At 35.6% G+C, this 21,922-nt stretch overlaps 1 protein-coding gene across 1 annotated transcript in view; it reads right to left on the reverse strand.

The window, feature by feature from the left end:
• Positions 1–11,268, reverse strand: part of LOC124635705 (paired box protein Pax-6) — a 35,573-nt gene extending 24,305 nt beyond the window's left edge. Inside the window, exons 1-2 of the mRNA XM_047171656.1 lie at positions 11,051–11,268; positions 6,534–6,714 (exon numbers count right to left, since the gene is read on the reverse strand). Of these exons, the coding sequence (XP_047027612.1) occupies positions 6,534–6,714; positions 11,051–11,268 (399 nt within the window). The remainder of the gene's footprint in view (positions 1–6,533; positions 6,715–11,050) is intronic.
• Positions 11,269–21,922: the final 10,654 nt, after the last annotated feature.

The following is a 21,922-nucleotide window of genomic DNA, read 5'->3' on the forward strand; positions in this document are numbered from 1 at the left end:
TCTAAATCACACAACTAAAAAAACTCTTTAAAATAATTTAAAATTAATTTCCGACACGTTGAAATAGTTGGCGGGCCCATAAGCTCGCCACTACCGTACATGGTCTGAAACCCGATCCGTCTGACACCGCTCAACTTCGTGACAGGCGGCTCTGCGCGTGCGCGCCGCGACAAAACCGGCGCAAACGCATTGTTGTGTTGAAATATCGCTTTGATATATTTGTTATATAAAATTTTGAGGTGAATGGAACAGTTTTTTGAAACACTTTTTATGAATTTTGTAAGAGGGATATAAATTGCAGTTCAAGGTGTTCTTGAAAAGTGTAAATCACTTGAATTGCTAAGCAGAATAAGCTAGATTTAAAAGGCCATTACCTACTTGTAAAAATAAACAACATTACTAACATGTCCGGCCATAATTACTAAGATAAACATCTAACTCGTAACGTCTAATTAAAAGCGAGCATATTATATCAAGTTTCGCGACGAGCGATAGTGTCTAGCGATCGTTTCTGAACGCGGGCGATCTCCCGTCACTATGACAGTTGACAGGTGTCACGGGCAGGGCCGCCAACATTAAAATGTGGTATTATTTTATTTCACGTAAGAATCGTTCATCATTTGTAGTGTCATGTTGGTTTATGAGAGTGGACGTGGATGCAAGGATGGTGGTTCATGATATATGGTCTTATCTTAGCAATTACTTTGTTGCATAAAGTTTTTGTTATCTAAGAACAATTACAAACAGAGAAAAAATAAAGATTTTTATTTTAGACCATTATTTTTGGATACCTAAAACGTACAACGGAAGCTTCAAAGACATGACAAACACAACTAACTTTTTTGCATTTATCTTATATAACTATCAAATTAAATCAATTATCCATCTAATTAGACAAAAACCTCGTTGGCAGCCCTCAGTTATGTTGGCTCACTGCACCTCATTACCCTGACCACGAACAAGGCAATAGATCATCCAGAGAACGATAGTGCTAAGATCCTCCGGCGTTGGTGGTCCGTGACACAAAAAAAAATATGTTAGAAAATCGACATTTACGCGGTTAATCGAATTTGTTGGGCGTTACGATCGATCAACCATATATTGATGGTTTTGTGTTTGATCTGATTTCGTGATTTGTTTATGATTTTTGCACAGCTTTGTATATGGATGTTGATGAATTGGTAAGAAAAAATGTTTTGTTATAAAATTGCGATTCACGAGTTATACTAAAATAGTACGTCAGGGCACACCTTAGGCTGTCAGCCGTGTTAACTTGGTAATTGTTAATCTTTTAACCGAGGCGTAATACCTTTCATTTTATTCACACAGTCACGCGAAAGTATAAAATGAAGAATATAATTTACGAAATACTAATCCGAAACTACGACCTACATGTAATACTTAATCACCTAAATGATTTCTCCCCAAAAAGACGTACAAAAGAAACATCCTCATTGAATGGAAATCCCTGTACCATTAATCTATCCACTTTTCCATGACCATTCAGCATCAATCCGATACCAAAGGTATCTTCACAAAAACCATTACTATGAATACAAATACCCATACAGGAAGGGGCCTTCATCCCCTAGAATTACTATTAGTATTATCTATAAACATTTTAACGTACACAGTTAACCCGCGGAGACCCGAGTTCGATTCCCCGGTGAAAAGCGATTGTAGGGTGCGGTTGTAGGGGCGTTTTTGCAATTCTCTTAGGGAGCACAGATTGGGGCGGTCTGTCTCAGTTCATTATAGATGTTAAGTTGTTGTCGGTGATTTGGATTGAAGTGGGCTTTTTGTTGTTCAAACTATTGATAGTTTTTGCAATGTGTGCTTCAATTTTTGGATGTTATACGAATCGATAGTATTTGAAAATTCGTGAGTTAAATGCTAATATAGGTAGTCTCTTTCTTTCAGCTTCTCGAATATTAACGGCAATAGAAAAAAATATATAATGTACTAAAGTTTTTGTAACCTTCACATTTACATGTTCAGTAATAGCTTATCAAAAATATACAAAACTATTTCGATACTCATCAAAGGCCCAAATATAGTCCCCTGAGGGACGCGCGTTAAAGTACCAAATATGTCACATAGTATCACGTGATGTAAGCGAGAGCAACAGTCTGTGACAGAGGGCTGTGGGGAGCTTTGTCCCTGTTTTAAACACCGTATTGTAATCGTCGATAATTACAGTTTCCATTTCTAAAAATATATTTTGTGTTACATCGTGTCATTTGCTGTAGTTAAGTTGTTTCTTATCAAGTTCGCCGCGAGTATCGTGCTGCGTCTAACCCTGTGTTCGGGATTATCTGGTTGGCTGAATTTTCCCACAGCTTAGACTCTGCCACTTAAGCGGTTTCTTGGATAACTCTTTGGCTGTTGAACTTAGTTGAGAAACAGGCACTATAATTGTGGGTAAAAGAAGATTTTCGTTAATGTAATAAGTGTGAAATATCTCTTAATTAAAGTTGTTAATGCTCTTAAAAAAGGTAAACACGTCGACACTTTAACCAAAACTAAACTAAAAGGTGTCTCCAATTACAAGAGTATTGCGTGTAAACGAAAACGAGAACGTTCATACGCCACATAATACGTACGAAGCCTCCGAAATGCCTCACAGTAGCGTTTCGGCGGTGTCAAGTTTCAGGACTAATTCTGACAGCTACAACTTTGGTAGTTTATAAATAAATTTTCCATGCTGACGTGAGCTACATTGTGTTTTATTTCGGAGATATATGTATTTTTAAACTTAGGATTTACATGATGTGTTTTTAAATATAGTTTTTAGAGATCATTAAAGATTTTTCTGGGACTTATCATGAAAACAAATTCTGTATTATTTCAGTACTCAGTACTGTTTAACTATTACAAGATTTTTTTTGGTAAGATTTCTTCCACCATTTTCTTTCCTGAAAAATTCGTCTCTAGCCTCGCAACATTCTTGTTTCAACGCTTCGACAGAATCAGCCTCCTCGGGGCGCCTCGCTCGATCGAGCTCATGAATTCTAAATTTAAATTAGGTGTCTCCAAATCGTATTTAACGGTCCTTGGGCGCAACTGTTGATTGGTTATGTTTGCCGCTTTCGTGTTCTGCGGTTCTTCCAAATCGATCTTTGTAGATCTTGGAATTTAGTTTTTTTTTTTGTTTTTGCATTGAATATTGGAACTTTAGCAACACTAACTTCTAGATTCTGTGTACTACATACATTCTCTAATCTCGTCGTTTTCTCTTGAATCATGTTAAAATTGTTTCTAAAGTTGTAAAAATATGTCATTTTTAATTTTAAATATTTTTTTAAATTATCACTATTTCTAGCTCCTCTGCATAATTCCCTTACCCTAGTAAAAAATTCCCTCACATTACCATAAATATCAGTGGACTTAAAACCGTCAATTCCTATGCCATCATAAGCAGTTGACGTTAATCCGCGAGACAAGGGCAGCGATACACCTCGCTGCAGATCCTTACAGCATAACCACAAGTGTGAAAGAGATATCGAATATTCTGTGCATTCACGCGTAAACGTGGAATTATTGTATAGCGTCCTAGGAGAAAAGCGGCGTATGTGACGCTCTTTTGAGAATTTGTTTTCAGCAATTGAGTGATTTCCACACGCAACGAAAATGTGTGTAGCTTTGAGTTATTTCATTTGATGTTTGAAGTAAGTCTTGACAGTTTACAAGCTTTAATAGAAATAAGTGTTTTATTTAGATATCTTTTTTGGGTTTGTTTATTCTGAATTAATATTCTAAGTATTTTCAATTTCCAAGATTTTCTATAAATATAAAAAATATAGGTATATTTACGAATACTATAATTCAATTACGAGCACATACTACCATCGTAAAATGTGTAATATTAGCATATCTTTCATATTCAAGTAAGAACGTTCAGTAAGCTGTGGCGACATCACATAAGCCTCTCTGACAGCTTTACACTTACACCGTTCTGCCGGCGCGCCTTAATCGATTGTTCCACGTATTTTTGTCCGCTTTTAGTTGGTAAGAAACATCACGCCCATTCGACCGTTATGACTAGGCAGCGGAACGCACGACATATATTCGTCCCCTTCTAACACGTGTGTGGACTATAGGCTGGTCCCTTTCACCTATTTGCCCAGTGGGCCGAGTGCGTAGGTACGACAGTCATAAAAATAGCCCCTTTGGCGCCGAATCTTCTAGGGGTTTTCGGTATTTCGATTTTGTGTCCTCTTGTTACGTAGGGTGGATAATGTAGGTATTTTTATGATTAGTTATAGGTAGAGGTTTATGTAGCGGACTGGCTTTATGTACTTAGAATTCGAAGCCTTATTTCTGGAGTTTATATGAAGACAATAAGTCTGTAACTGTCGAAGCTAAAGTTATGAGTTTAAATTTCAGCTGTAGTATAATAATTTAAATCTGTATTATTTTAATCTAGTACTCAGCTGCATCGGTTAGACTGGAAGCCGACCCCAATATAGTTGGGAAAAGACTAAGGCAGATGATGATAATTTAAATCTGTACTTAGTATGTCACATCAATGACAAATCCCTGTCCTGATAATTGTAACATATCCACAAAACCAATATTTTTGATTCTCAACACTCAAGGGCAACAAAACATTTTTTGTGTGCCATTGTGTCACCGAGTCGCTAAACATTATAGAACTTTGACATTATTAACTGAAAAATTGGTTTGGAGTGCACAAAAAAAATGTACGAATTTTTGGATATATCTTGTGGGTTCCTTAGGGATTAAATTTTAGCTGATATCTGCGAAGTTCATTTCTTTTTCATCGAAGAGAAGTATTTACATGTGTTTTCTGATTGTTTTCAGTCTTTATTGACTTACTGTACCTACTCTTAGATGACAAAAGGTCATATATACTGCTATAAACTATTATCGAATCTTTTTTGACTGTATGTAAAGGTCCTAAATAAATGAATTTACCTGTCTATTTTCACTAAACCTACTTCAACTTTTCTCTTGAATAGAAGAAACTCCACCAGCGATCCCTAAAAATTACAAAAATTGTTCGCTTTGTTATTTTTTGCCATGATTGGCCGGGCAGATGTTGGAGCCGTCAGGTTCGATTACCGGCCGTGTCACATCACCAATGGCTTTATTTTATATCTTGTACGTGATATTTTTCGCAGAGAATCGCGGTTTTTATATTTTTTTTAGTCCTCTCATTAATTGTGGGGTAGAATGCTGGCGTGCCTCGTTACTTTACATGGATTTTATGATGTTGTTGTAATTGCAACTCGTGGAGTTTTATTTTATTTGCATTGCCATGGCCTAGATTTAAAGCCTCATAGTCTAAGGCTATGTGAAATAAAACATCTGGTTTGGTTACGCGTGCGTCTGTCTGAATAAAAAGCTATGGGAACTAAAATTGATTTTAAGAGATTGCGTATGTTTTGTATTTATTAAATGACAATAGGTATCATAAAGTTTAACCATTGGACTAATACAGCATACAGCAGATACCGATATCCTAAAAAAATAATAAAAAATTACGCACATTCGAAGACTACACTCAATATTCACCAATATTGCCGCGCAGGGATTAATAGTTCATCATTTAAAAGGTTTTCTTTACATTTCTTTGAGAACTCAATATTACCCGAACACAATTCAACATTCAATTTGTTATTGACATAAAAGTTGACAGAACTAATAGCAGAAACGAATAGAAAAATTTATGAACTCCGTATAATGGGACAGTATTTGTATGGGTCCATACAAAAACCTAATAAAACAGCATCAAACATACCGAAGTAAAATTTTATAAGCCATCATCAATAACAGAAGGACCGTTTGTGAGCACAGTGGTCCATCTTGAAAAGATTTCGGACAATGGTCCCGGGTCTGTCCGAAACATATGCTCCTAAAATGTAAAATTGCGAAATTGGATTAAAAGAGAATTATTGTCACCGAACTTTGTCCAGATTATTTTGATGGGCGGCACAATGGGTGCTTGAGCATATGTTTTGTGAATTTAATTAGATATATCGTATTGCTGATAATATTTTGACGTTAACGTTATTGGTTATTGTAGTTACTTGTGTAGGATCCTCATAGTTTGATTGACGCGTCAAGGCATATGTTTTGAATATTCTCTATGAAGACGATCTATTATGTCTATGTATCAACTTATCAACACAGACTAACATGTTGACCTATTGTACTAGTAAGTTTGCTCCAGACAGTTAGGTTAACTTTAGCAATAGTTTCGGTATCTGATCTTGAATTACAATGATAGCTTGTTGAATATGTTGAACTTAAGTTCGAAATGAAAAGTCATGTCTTTTGCTAGGTTCTGGAATTGAAGACTCTGACATTTTACTAATACTGACTGATGCACACTACGGTTTTTAATCTCAGGATCATTTTATTGAAGTCAGTAATACAACGCATGAGTTTGGGCGCCCAAGTGATGATGATACTTATGAATGACTTATGATCCTGAAATGATGTCGCTCAGAAAAGTACCTAGGTATCTATGTCCCTGGCCTTAAAATAAAAGAAGAACCAATACTCACACTAGGTATATTGTCGTTATTGCACACGTTTTCACTCAGCAGACGATCCCTGATCTCCCAAGCGAAGATCGAAGGGCACTCCCTCTTGTAGTCAGCAATCTTCTGGACAACTGGGGTCGTAGCCACCCTGGGCTTAGAGCCGCCAATCGCCCGGGGCTTAATGGACCCCGTTTCGTAATATCTGTGTGCAAAGCTGAATTTAGTTTGGAAGATGAAGAGGACGAATGAGCTAGTTCTTTTTTGCTCAAAGGTAGGTTGGGTGGTTTTATGGTGGCCTTGGGTTAGTGGTGTATGGTATTGTGTTCCTACGGGTTAACTTTAGAAAATGTAAGGCCTACGACATTTATGCTTCGAGACAAATGTAAAAAAAAAATATTAAAATTATGTTATTTTGTGACACTTTCCATTCAATGACTAAAATAGAAATCAGACTACATAAATAATCCGCAACACTCAACCAAAATGCATCACAACTTAACAACCAAACCAACAATTTTCTACAAATTATCAGAACATCCCCCATTCAACTGAAATACTATTAAAACACAATTACAAACATAATCTCCAACATCCCCTTAACTTCAAGTACCTATACAGAACGTTGCCAAATTCCGTTTGATTGTCCTCTGAGATCATTAGAGGAAGTTATACCTTATTTTAATAGGGGTAAGGTTTTAAATGGGTCGTGATGTGTGGGATAGATATCGGATGTGTCTGAAGCAGCATTGTTGTGAGATAGACATGTGTCGATATTTCGGATCTTGATTCGAATGTGTTGTTGCTATCGATGTATCGAGATGTCAGATGTTCAGTAGCAGTTTGGAACCTTTGTTGTAATCATGCTGGTTTGAAATAACTAGGTGGTAAAATATTGGCACCTCTGTACTTTTTTTTTATCCAAGTTAACATTGCCTTTTAACTGGGTAGCTATGAGAATTAGTGGTAGTATTTAAAGAAGATTTATGTATTACCAATGTAGATGTTACTTTCACGGTCGTTAACATTAAGGTTGACACAGATGAAGCAACAGAAATTACAAAACCATGCCAAATATTTCCAAAGTCAAAAAAATAAGAAAAATAAATATCACACGCATGCTCAAAAACCGTTACAAATAGACAATAGTCTAACAAATAACAAACATAGTATTATCGAAATTGTCATCGATAAAGTTTATTTAGGCATTGTCAATAAATATTTACGGGGTTATAAGCCCCGCAGATTGTAATCGCTCTCGCCTTGGGCGGATTTTGGTAAAGGGCGCTTAAGAAGGCCCCTGACTGCTTTTTAATTGAGAACCTCAAGTTGAACGAACTTTGATTATGTGTTGTGCTTTTAGTAAATATTAGGCATGTTAGTTGTGTGATAGGTAAATTAAATTTTTGGGGGGAATTGGAATGTATTTTTTTAAGTATATATTTTTTTGCAAAGTCGAAACGAAAATTAAAAACGATCTGCCAACTAACTGTAAATGGACACTTTTTATAGTGGAAGCTCTCTCTATACTCAGCAGAGCAACTCAGCATCGTAACATAAATTGAAAAACAAATGAATAAATAACAATCTCATCGCCCCATTACATATTCGACAACTCATTACAAAATAATAAAACGCTACCCAAAACCAAACTTTGATCAAGTAACTAAATTGCCGGCCACAAACGAACAGAAATCGCAAACAAATTGTCGCCAAACCGAGCAATTATTGCATCAAACAATAATAAATTGATCGAAATCAGTATCGCTTGGGCCACAATACCGCCGCCACTAGACCGATGTTAATTCATTGTTTCAATTCCATTGCTCGTTCTCAGTACAATTCAATTTGCAACAGCCGTTGTCACCATTCGATGGACACTCAAGTGCGAGCAGAACCGTGGTGCATGACATCAGGGGTCGAAGATTAGATGTAGATAGGCTCCGGGCAACGAATGGCCACTTATCAGAGATTGTTTTTGAAGTGGTTATTTAAAAGTAACTCAGTTACGTACGCCCTATTGAAAATATGCCACGGGGAGGTCTGTAAACGTTATTTTGATTTGATGCAAAAAAACGCATATTGAATGGACATTTTGAATCTCTGCAGGGTCCAAACCCTTCAACTATGATTGAATATTAAATTATTAAAAAAATCCTTATCATGAAACATGGATTTTTAATATGACATCCCATGACGCATATATCTGAAATCTAAAAGTTTCCCCAAAGACTGGGAATTGCGATCAAAAATGGGAATTAACAGCAGGAATTCTCATTAATTAGGAGTCCTGCTACGCTTGCCTTTCTGAGTAAGTTCTAAGGAACACTTTTCAACCCCTTTTCTATAGTAATTGGCAGGATAAGAATATCCAGGGGTGTGTGAGAACGATATAGGCACTTGCAGCCGTTGTGACGCTGAACGAGGAAATAGGTACCTTATAGAATGATTGTCTTTGGTTGTACTGGTTAGTATTGACAGGATGACATTGATCTGATAGCCTTTGGTCGGTATAATTGGTGAGGGAGACATGATGAGATCAGGAAGCGTATCGAATGAAACATTGTAGAAATTGGAAGCAGGTATGTATCCAAAACTGCCAAATTAATGAAAATATATGTCAAAAAATACAAAAATAGAATCTCGCTACTAAGAAAAACTCCAATATCATTCAAACAATACGAAATATTTCCCACAAAAAACAACTTGTTTCGCCAATATCTTAACAAGCAAAACATTACAAAATAATAGCATGTGCCCACAGGGCGATATTATAGGGTTCGCTGGGCCAAATTTATTTTTCCTATAAGATCTCTTGAAGTGGCATCAAGCCGTCTCCCACAGTAGGGGTGCCAATTACTGCAAAATAATGTTTTTATTTTGATTTTTATTTAGGGGCGGTCGTGGGACAGCCCTGAAAGGCACACCCTATATTAAAATGAGTCTAGTTCTTTGATTGACGTCTTTACATTTTTTTATTGTTCGATTGACTTTTGACTTTTTGGTTCCCATTGAATTGAGTATGTGTATTTAAAACGCCTTGGTTTTGTGTGACACTGGCTGAAAGATAAGTATAGCAATTAAAATCGTTAAACGTTGTGATTTTCGAGCATGAACTAGAAAGCGTAGAGCAAACAGTGAGTATTCCAACAACTGTTATAGCTTTAAAGAGATTTACCAAATCAGTAATTTAAAACCATTACGAAAACAATTCCATTACGATTAACACGAATACTCTACTGCTGGCATTTCAATAAGCACTCGATCGGAGGGCCGGAATCCTCCATGATCTCCAGATAAAATCGCAATCAAACAATAAAATTGCCGTCGAAATTAGAGCCGGCACCCCAACGCAGGCACCCGATGTCGATTCCCAGCTAGCATCCCCGCGGCGCACACGTCAACCATTCAACAAAAACAATACACTATGGGAATGCAAACTCAAACTATTGTATTGATTAAGTCATTGAAATATTCCTTAATTTTGTCCACGACAGTTTTGTCGGAAGCATTGTGCGGTTCCTTGGGCGGTATTATGGGAATTCCATCAATTTGCTAACGCGTGGCGTAAGAATTTGACCCCATCGCACTTAGACATAATCGATCCTTTGACTTTTGTTGGCTCACAATAGGTTTTGTGTGAAATAATTCGTTTATTCGTGTAATAGTATTCGTTTTAATTGTTATGGGTGCTTGTTCCTTGGTAACACGGTAGATGAATGGATTTGCAAAGAATTAGGTCTTTCTTTTTCGATTTGACAGGCCTGCGATAATAAGTAAGGAATTTCAAGCAAAGCTAAATTAAAAGTGTCATTTGGTAGGTTGTAAGTAATTCAGTAGTGTCAGACTTTATGATAGATGATGCTCTTTGTATAGAAGCAATTTTCTATCTCGGGATAATTCTGAAGGCCTTGAAATTTATATAAAGGGCCTATTATAGCGAGTTGCCGAAGAGCGATTATGTAGATTTAAGATTTGGATGGGTAAAAGTATTTTTAGATTTTTCTTGAGAAACTGATAAAGTGAATTAAGTACAAAATGATTACAATCTATACATATAATAAAATGATAGGAGAGTCAAAACTATACATTGAATATTTTTTTAAAAGAACACTTGGGGGGTGATCCATAATCGATTCTGAACCCAAATATGTAGTTTTTAGAATTTTTGTCTGTATGTCTGTTTGTCTGTATGTTTGTCCCGGATAAACTCAAAAAGTACTGCATGGATTTAAATAAAATTTTGCATGACTATTACCTGGGGACCAGTTCAACACATAGGCTATATATTATCACGCTATCACTTACGGGGGTTGAGCAATGAATGATTAAATAAACGAAATTGGAAATTCTATGTTGTTCACGCAGACAAAGTCGCGGGCAACAGCTAGTAAAGTAATATTGGTAAGCTTGAAAACGAAAATCAGAATCAAAGAAATTAACATCGCATTATTAGATAGCTCGTTGAACACACATGCTACTAACTAACATCACCACAACTACAGACAACTCCATAAAATGCAAACTTAAAACCAACAGACCTGCCGAGGATCTTGGAGACGCAGCCGTTGGAGACCTGGAGGATGCGGCTGATGTCGCAGGGCCGCGCCCCCGAGTGCGCCAGCTCCACGATCTTCTGCCGCGTGGAGTCTGGCAGCGGCCTGCCGTTGACGTAGACTCCACCAAGCTGGTTGATGCCGCTGTGACCGGCTGAGGAGCACCCGAATAGGGCTCCGCCCCCCATCGCCGCGCTATGCATCAGCTCATCTGTAATGTTTGGTGGCGTAAGTGGAAATGCTAGTGGCAATGTTGTTTTGGCAAAGTTATTGTCAGCTAAGAATAGACACCGTACTTTTGATAAGTGTGATAAATCAAATAGTGACCAAGATATATGAATTTACTTAAAATCTCAAGATATATTATCTTTAATAATTGTACCTTGCAATAAGGTTCTTTACCTGGTGGACTTAACACACTTTGGAATAGATTTTGGTAGGTAGATATTGCAAATAAAGTTCAATCGAATTCTCTTTGTCCTGTGAATATGAAAAAGATCTTTAGATCTCAACAATGAAACTTCACATCTGCACCACTTGAAATTCTGACGCTTCTTCAATTTTATTTGAGTGGTATCCTCATGTATAGAAACATCCTTTGATATTATCTCTTAGACAATAATCTGCTCCAACTATAGACCGCGGCCATCTTTCCCTAAAAAGGGTGTAAAAAACTTAACCCGTTTAAAAAAATAATCCGCTTTGCGAAAAGCATCTTCAATAAAAAAGGGGTTTCGCGGTGCACGATAGAAAACCACAATTTTTATCTAATCTTTAGAGATACGAAGATATTTCGGAGTTCATTGTTTGGACGAACCGTTAATACGGTTTTTTATTCGGCTTCGACATTTTTGGGTTTCGATATTGTGGGCAAAGTTTTTTTTAATTGCAATCTTTTTTGCAATCTGTTTTAATGTCGTGGTGGCCTAGTGGGTAAAGGATCAACCTCTCAAGTATGAGGGCGCGGGTTCGATCCCAGGTCAGGCAAGTACCAATGCAACTTTTCTAAGTTTGTATGTACATACTTTCTAAGTATATCTTAGACACCAGTGACTGTGTTTCGGATGGCACGTTAAACTGTAGGTCCCGGCTGTCATTGAACATCCTTGGCAGTCGTTACGGGTAGTCAGTAGCCAGTAAGTCTGACACCAGTCTAACCAAGGGGTATCGGGTTGTCCGGGTAACTGGGTTGAGGAGGTCAGATAGGCAGTCGCTTCTTGTAAAGCACTGGTACTCAGCTGAATCGGGTTAGACTGGAAGCCGACCCCAACATGATTGGGAAAAAGGCTCGGAGGATGATGCAATCTGTTTTGCAAGATCATCTCAGAAAGATCTTTAGAATTATTTTCGTGTCATTGATTTGTCGAAACCTACAGCTCCAGCCTTTCCTACATATCCATCTAACAAAATTACTCCAAATTATGAATACATGGATCCTTTAATCGTGCGCCAAATTAGACGGTTGGTCCGTCCACAATTATAACCACGCGAACTGTTTACAAGCCAATAGTCTTCAATAGGAGTGCATTAGGTCGGATGAGCTCAACCGTTGGTCTGACAATTCTTTTTTATCCACCCCTCACAAACACGCAGTAAAAAGTGAACAATTGGATGCAATTTGTGGGCGAATTTGGGCCAGGCCCTTGATTAAGGCCCTAAAGGGTGGGGCCTCTAAGTTCATTGTTTTGGCCCGTCAATTTTTTGCGGTCGCCTCGTGTATAATTTTCGCAGTTCGTGCATCGAATCCGGAGCGAGTGTCTTTTGTTTTTCTTTTCCTTTTTCTTTCTGGGGATTTTTTTATTAGTGGATAAACGATTTGAGGATATATCACACGCACGTCAGAAAAAGGTCAATGAACTTTTGGTTGAGTTTTTCTCCGTTTATGACATTACATTTGGGAGGCTTCTGGCGTCAAAGACAAGAAACAGTTATGTCTACAATTTTCATCGAACAGTATGAATGAAAACTACTTTTTCGTCAAGTTAGCTACAGCCGCAAAAAAAAAATATTTCCACCAGAACCTAAACCCATTTCCATCCGCGGACAAATTAATAAGCAAGTCGTTCACCAATTAAGTGTGCGTTTGGAGTGGCGAGTTGGCGCGTAGTCGTTGTTAATCGCGCTGGCGTTCACCTTGCTGCCGCTCTAACAAGCGCGCGTTAAAAGAACAATGGACAATCGTACGCCCACCCTGCGGAGTCAGGAGTTTGTGTTACAAGCGGTAGCGATAGCGATTTGGTGGTTTGAGGCGAATATGGTTGCTTTTTGGTGTGTTGGGAGTTGAAATGTGATAGGGTTCTTGTTGTACTAAACTGTAAGTAAGTTTGGAGGTGAATTTGTGTGGACTGAGCAGTCAAATATAAGAGAAAGCTATTATTGAATTGCAAAAATTGGTTCAGCTTCTATGGTTTTATAAGCATTCATTGGCATGGGCATCAATAAGTATATCTTGTTTGCCGAACTATACTTCGGCCGTTCAGAGAATGCGTTCCTGACACCTATCAGTTAGTCACGACTAGTGATGGGCACAACATAACACTGAGTTCGTTACCGTTCCTTCAAAATGAACCACCGCATTATTTTAAGATTATTTTCGTTTTAAATTGGCGGAATCATTTGTTTTATATTTTAGTTATTTAAGTGGAAACCAAAAAAAGGTAATATTCATATAATAAAATTGTTTTATTTATTCTTTGTTACAAGTACATTGAATTGAATGTGCGAACAGAATATTAATCAGACTCCGATTTGCTTGAGGAGGTGGTGTCTTCATCATCATCTTCGCCTACATGTATAATTATATTATTATCAATAACAGAATCAATCCTGATATCTCGGTCTAACAAAAGCCGGGTAATCAAATAAAAACAGATCGAAAACACTTGAAAAACGTGGTCTATGCGCACCTAACGACAACGGACGACTGTTTTAGCGTCACAAAATGGCGGCCCATAACGCCATTTGGGGTTACCATTTTTAATCTAAGTATAAAAATGCGGTTTGGTCATAGTTTTATTTTTATATTTCATAAAAGTTATAATTAAGTCTTATAGTCCATTATTTTCCAATTCTTAAAAAGAAAATCAAAACGTATTATTTTATATTATAACTGTATAAGAACAGATTACGATACTTGCCTGTTATTTTTAGCACAGCACTACAAAATATAAACCGCTGACATAACCTTGTAATAGCGCAGTATAGATTTAGAAAAATATTGTTTACCAAGTTATTTGACACTCAGTTTGGCACAAAATTATAACATTCATTGATTATTGATATAATAATGTTGTTTTAATGCTCCTCAATTGTTAAAACGGTAAACAACCAGCAAAAATATTTTTATCGTAACTGCAACGCCATTGCAAAGTTACGTCGTCAGTTCAATCGCGACGTGTCAGGAACGCATTCTCTGAATGGCCGAACTATAATGATATGTTGTATTATTTCTACATAATCTTTTACCTACAATGTCAATAACAATTGTGTTTTAAGTAAACAATAGTCATAGTCAAGTTTAATGAGTAATGTTGCTTTCTACAAAATAAATAAAATTATCATTATAATTGATCCAGTAATTCTAGATATTACATTCTACACTGAAAAATCTGCTATGTATAATTAAGTATGCCTATTACAATCTATGTTTCTTTCACAGATTCTAACATACGACAAAATCGCTCCCGCTACCGCTCCCCCTGTGTCCTATTGTCACACCCACCGTCGGCGCAAGTACGCATGTCGTGTGAGGGACTGTTTTAATTTCAGAGGTGCAATTTATTCGAGCGATTTATTTTTAATCCCCGTTTTTATGGGTGCGACGCTATAAATTTCATTTATAGTTGTTGTTATTTATTTTTTTAGTTTTTTGTATGTGCCAAGGTACGTATATGTAGCTATATATGTGTGTATGTGCTTGTGTGCGTGGTTTTATTGCGGATAATTTCAGGATGTGACATTTAGGTACTGGATGCGTTCGGGATGTAACGGGAAGATTTGTTAGTGGTAATTTTTCGTGGATGGGAAGTGAACTATGGTAGTATTGAGTGTAATACATTATTTTTGAGATTGTTTGGGTGGGATGATGATTATGGTGAGGGCAAAATGAGTGTTAGAACACTTGCAGTGTCTTAGCTACCTACTAACAAAGTCAAAAAAATACGTACTCAAGAATATTTCTTGTGAAATCTAGGTACTACAATTTTTTTATTACTTAAGACACAAAAACAGGTAAAAGCAAACAAAATGACACCAAACATCCCCTTAACATTTACTTAACGCAGCACAAAAACTGTCGCTAAATAGATAAATAAGTCGAAATTAAACATTAATCAACTTTTACATAAATACAGACAGTACATAGGGGTTGCAACCCTGTCTGCGGCACACCTGGTCGCATCCCCCACTTAAATACCCTTCTTATTATTATTTTGTATCTGTTTTTGAATTGCTTAAATCTATAGGGGAGGTTTAATTGTACACTAAACGTGTAGTCGCCATATTGGATGCGCTGAAGCTTGTCAAACGATTTGAATTTGGAACGGATCGCATTAATTTCTGTTACCATAGAATATTTACTTAAAGTTAAACCTGTTTAGTGCAGAGATTGGTGCTAGAGGATTAAAAAGAACAGTGGGTTTTTAAATTGTTTTGTGAAGCTTTCTATGTGAAAGTGTGCACCTATGATAGATTTTTAATTTCAGTAAATATACTTAGTAAGGACGTTTTTAGTTTCGGTTTTTAACACACTTATCTCCATTACCTTCCTATAGGTACTAAAAATAAACAATAATTTCCATCACATTTTTTTTTTCAATTTTTATCGCAAAAAAATGTTGCCAAATCCATTTCTATACACACACTATGCAGCTTTGTTTCCTCATGACATAATTTATAGTGAATATCTTGGACCACGCCCCGTTTTGTGAATGCGTGACAAAAACCGTCATTGACAATCGTTGTCTATAAGCTATCCCTTGATAGTCTAGTTGGTAGGCTAGAAGCAACCTTATATCAACGGAATAGGGGTGGATTTTGTCTGGTGTTAGGTTAGCATCTTTGGAGTAGAGTTAAGTGTGTAGGCAGTTTTAAGATGGAGTGCTTTTATTATTTGATAAAATGTAATTATTTTGAAAATTACTACTCTGTGCTAAAAACACATAAACTTGTTTCAAAGTATGATATTTATTATTAAGTAGTAAGAATACATAACAACATACTTCATTAATTTGTAATTCTAATATACCTAAGTAGTTCTATAATAAAATATTTCCCGTTTTGTTACCTTATTTTCATAACGGTATTTAGTATCCAAATCAAAACCGATCAAAACCGTCAAAAAACTAAACAAAAACAGATTTATCTTAAAAACGCAAGCTCATTGTCAAAAACATAACAATTAGACTTACTTAAGGAATTCATAATCCAAACTGATTAACAATAGTTTTGAATTTTTAATATCTTCAAACAAAAGACTGAAACATTGTTCTTTGCAAATTGTCATCGAGAGAACAGTTAAGAGACTATTTTAACTGCTAAGTAGTGTCTTAACTTTAGTTTCAAGGATTATGTAACCCGACTGCATTTAAATAAAAAATGTTGTTTTAAATACAGCTAATAACGTTATTTTACTAAGGTGTAATCTTCAAGGTGTTAATTTAATTAAGTTTTTGGTTAAATTAGTATTTTAGTAAAGTGCATTTCTGTAAACGAGATTTCAATATTCAATTTAAGAGTCACACGGCAAACTATTAGTCGGCCGATAGTTTGTTCGGGCTCATAAGTCAGTATGGATGGTATGGAGATGAATGGTAGTATGCATATAACAACGATCAGGTAGGTATAAGGTCGATATCAGACATAGAATCATGATTTTCTTTTTTTTACCTTGTATCGGGCCAACTGTCGGTCGACTAAAAGTTTGCAGTGTGAAACTGATTGGTTCGAAATCCAAACAACATTAATTCAATTGTTTTCATTTAAACATTCATCAAAACACCAATAAATTTTGATTTAAACGTAATAATTTAGGACCAACCAACACAAGCCATAATACGACCAGGAAATATCCTAGCTATTCTAAATTCAAAATTTGAATATTCAAAGCGTTCTATCGGACACAGTCAGCCCGAAGCGGAGTACTCAATCATTAAAATTCCCACAGTGCAGCAACAAAGAAAAGTCTATTTATCCCTCTCCAACAACTGTTTTTCCGGTCTATTTGTCTTTTTCTGGCGTTTAATGTGACACAATTGTCGCATGCTCCGTTTGCTTGGCTTGGCTATGGTGAAACATAATTATATTTCTGTTATGCTTTAGCCAAGTCACCGGTTTTAATGGATTGAGGTATATTGTGAGGTTCTAGTCGCGATTTTAGTTGATACTTGAATAGACAAATCTGTTTCAGGTTGAATACTGAATGATAACTTTGATGTTTGTAATTTTTCTTTAAAGGTAAGTAAAAGTTACGTTTTTTGTGCAAAGAGTGTAAGAGTTTCACCATTCATTAATATAAAAATGAAATTGTATGTATACTTAATCTAATTTAGACAAAGACAATTTTCCAGACAGTATTGCACTTTAAGTCACTGTCCAGAAACTCATAGACAACCGTAATTGCGACTCAAAAGACGTTGCAACAAACAAAACATATACATTAAACCGACAAAGCGGCTTCAGTAAATTGTAAACTCGTATTTACCAAAAGGTCAGTTAAGTGTAACGACTTGCAAACTTGGTAAGTTACTCTAGCTACCTTCGGTAGGCTATGTAAATGAAGACTAAGTAGATCTTTGAGATGCAGAGACAAGACGTGTTTGTGGTATACGCGGAGAATCAATAAATAAACATAATATATACTACGTTACTTTCGTCATCATCATTGTCAGACAGACAGATTTTTTTTCAAAGCAAAAATGCATGTTGACTTTGACAAAAATTCAATCACGCTCGAGAAAAATGTAAAGAAAAACCACTGAAACAAACTTAAGAATGATAATAAAATATCTGAGATCTACGGAGTTTTCTAGATCTCGTAAGTGTGAGAAAAATAAAATAATTTACATTATGGAATTAAAATTCCTCTAATGTTTGTCGCATCCAATTTTGGTCTGCAGTCTTTTTCAAACCACTTGATATTTTCAGACAACATCCTACACGATGTTCATTGCGGTCAATAATTAGATCGGTAACAGAACTAGCAAGGGAGAAATCATCATAAGCTTCTAGATAAGATAATATTAGAAATTATGAGCAAAGCCGTTGCAATTTCACTTGCATTCTAGAGGAACTACTTTCTATTCAGTTCCAGGTAAGGTTAGATCTAGTGCTTTAGTTTAGTCTAAATGTCAACAGTGGGCCCATATGAAATATACAAATAAATGAATATGAATTAACGAAAAGTAACTTTATGCTTACATTGACTTACGGCCAGTTTCTTCATCAAAAGTAAAAGTTAAAGTAATGTCTAAAGTAAAAGTAACGGTCAAATTCGTTTTTTCAAGGCTAAAGTGACAGCAAAACTAATAGAAAAATTGAATTTGACCGTTACTTTTACTTTAGACATTACTTTGACTTTTACTTTGGCTTTAACTTTTGATGAAGAAACTGGCTGTTAATGAGATAACTGTTACAACGGTGTACTTTTCATATGATTATTTAGACATGATCTCTACTGTTTCGTATTAAATGCTTAAAATATGAAGCATATTTTTTTCTGAGTTTACGTTTTACTGTAATATTCTAAAAAAGTGTATGTTGTGTTTGAATGTTGCTTTATGCAGTTTTGTCTGGTGCGTTTTGAGTGAAGAAAATATTTAAAACGTTAAGTAGGTACATAGTATGTGAATGTATATCTACCTAATATGAGTCCATAGTTACTTGAAATAAATTAATTTTAATTTTGATTAATTGGATCTATTTTATTGACTGTATTTAGTTTACGAGAAGTATGAGTGTATATCTATAGGATTTGTAGTTCTTGTAACAATGAGGGTCTGTTTGCCATCAATTTGTTATGTATGTAAATTAATTTAATATTAAATTAATACATACGTAGATGGACAGTCTCAATGATTCCCTGCTGATCTGAGAACGAAGAAAAAATATTGGTGAAGTATTTCATCTATGGTTTACAAACTAAACGGAAATTACGAAACTATAGTTTAAAAAGTTACTGCGATTTTGATTTGTATTGTGTGTTTATTAAAAATGCAGTAGAAGTGAAAATTACAGTAAATATATGTATGTAAGCATATAGCCAAAACTTCTGTGTGTTTTTGTATTTTTTTTCCATAACATAAGAACGCGAAGTCAAATGTACTCTTTGGTCGAAAAGTGTTGTCAGCAATTCAGAAAAATCTTATCGAAAACTTATCGATACTTTTCAAACTTTCTTCGTCCAACTTTGTAACTTCAAGACTTCTAGTTGTAATTTACAGTGGTGTTTACCTCTGAACTGAAACTTGATGATACACAAAGGCAAGTAACCGATGCACGAGCGTATTTGCCACGGAAGGTTAATTAACTTTAACGGCTTGCAAAGTTAGTCTGACAAGTCGGATCGACTGAGCTGGCGGTAAAACACTTGAAGATAGGGATGTACCTATACGGTGGTGGATCAATTTTTGTACTCGATTGTAAGTTTTGCGTGTCTGCGCATAATTGCAATAACAGTCAAAGCGACCTGAGTGACTAATTCTGAAATAAAATTGTAAATGGATATTTTATGTATGGAAAAGGTTATGCTATCTCATAACATTGTTTGAATATGACAATTTACATGGCCACATGTATGAAGGTATGGCGTTTTATGTGAAATTAACACAAGGCTTAATTAACTTGCCTTTATGCTCTATGCAAATAACATTTTTGTAAGTCGTTTTTTTAAGGTAATTAAATCATTAGTTACAGCTTCTTTGTTTTACTTGTGTTATCAGCAAAATTGAAGCTTTATTGCTAGTCTACGCCAGTTGGAGCGAAGTCGATATCATTGTTTATTTTAAACTTTGAAATATTTTTCGCTATGTAAAAGTTAATGTTTTTAAAACCTTCACAAGTCTAGACGAATTGCCAATATCTACAAAAAAAAAACATTATTATAGAGAACATTTTTCCCTGAACTACCGCATCGTATATTCTTAGGTCAGCTAAGTTTAACTTGCAAATTGGTAACTTGGGACGGCGCTAACTTAGCACTGCAAAACGCTTGTTTACAACTGAGCAGCTGCAAGTATATTTAACTAGTTTTAATGCCTTTTTTATTATTTAGGATACTAATATTATTAAGTAAGTCGACTATATAATATTAAAATATCTAACACGGGCAGACATATCTTTTTAAGTAAATGTTGATGTAAATGGTGGGTTACATAAAATTAAACATGATGAAATGCTGGCTTTTCTTTGCGTTAATTGTGTAGTGTTTTTGTCTAAATTAAAAAAAAAAAAAACAATTATAAATAGTTTACATGATATCAGTTCTTGTTCCAAAATAAAACACTGTCAGCAGTTTTCCCATACATCTTGCTCGGTTCTTAAATCATTTAGCGATTTCACAAGAACAGTAACTTATAAGTAGTAAAGTAGGTATCTTTTGAATTTTATAACCATTAAAAAATTGCCAGACAAATTCATCACTCCAAATTATCTAAGTGCACCTTCAGACAATACAAATCAAATAAAACAGGACCACTCAACCCTCTTAATAAGCTTTGAACCAAAACCGTCTATGTGAGCACTAACTTGTAATAAGTACCTACTAGGTGCATTTGATTAAGTCTTCATGCGGATAAGTCCGGCTGGTCGGTGTGAGGTCTGCTTACATTGGTCTTGTGGCTTGTTCCTACCCGCTCCACAAATTCTTTCCCAACGGGTCCAAAGCAAAAAAACAATCAATTCTTTAAAAATAATAATATCCTGCCCCGAGGTCCAAAAGATTTTAAGTAAAGTATCTACGTAATTTTGATATTTTGCTGTTACGATACAAAACATTTTTTGGAACCATGTGTAAGGAATTTGCAGGTATATTTTAATATATTTATTTTGTTCTACAAACATTTTGAAAGTGGAAGAAATCCATGAAAACTTTGCTATCGGAAAACAATGGGCTTGGTGTAAATGGGAACAAGCCGTTTTGTGGCTATCAGGGTATGAGCGCGGGCACACTACAAATTTTCAGTCGGCCGATATTTGATTTGGGCTCATAAATCAGTATGAAGATGAATGGAAGTACACACGTAACAACGATCAGGTAGGTATTTGTTTGGTATCAGACCGACTAAAAACTTTGATTGAATTCACGTTTTCTAAAAAGATTTTTTTTCCTACAAATGGGCCGACTGTATAGTAGTTTCCTATGTGCGCGTAGGCTAATGGTGGCGTAGAAAGTAATGAGATGTTGGGAGAAAAGTGCCCTATTGCAGATTAGATAGTGGTAAAATATTATTGCAATGGTTTGACTGTCTGATTTGTATGTAGGTTTAAGTTAAGGTATGAAAAAAAAATTGGTCTGATGTAAGTATTTCGATTTCCTTTCTATTAGTAACGGTATGATAAAAATGCTTAAGTATACTTATTTACTGCTTGGCAATTCAATAATGAAACATAACTAGTATTATAATTTCATTTGGGGTAGAATCGTAAGCTCGAAATGTATCCTGCTACAGATAAAGATGGAAAATATTCGCACCACATTTTCAGAAATCTTCATAAAAAGTATGAAAAGAAAACTTCGAACAAACATTGTCACAAACTTCCATTCAAAACGAGATTCAATCGAGAACCACTAGTTGTACCAACAAAACCGAATCCAAAGTCTCTTAGTTAGGAAGCTAAGTTAGCTCTTACGTAGTAACTTGT

This window comes from Helicoverpa zea, chromosome 13, assembly GCF_022581195.2.
Source record: "Helicoverpa zea isolate HzStark_Cry1AcR chromosome 13, ilHelZeax1.1, whole genome shotgun sequence".
In the NCBI taxonomy this organism is placed as follows: Eukaryota; Metazoa; Arthropoda; class Insecta; order Lepidoptera; family Noctuidae; genus Helicoverpa; species Helicoverpa zea.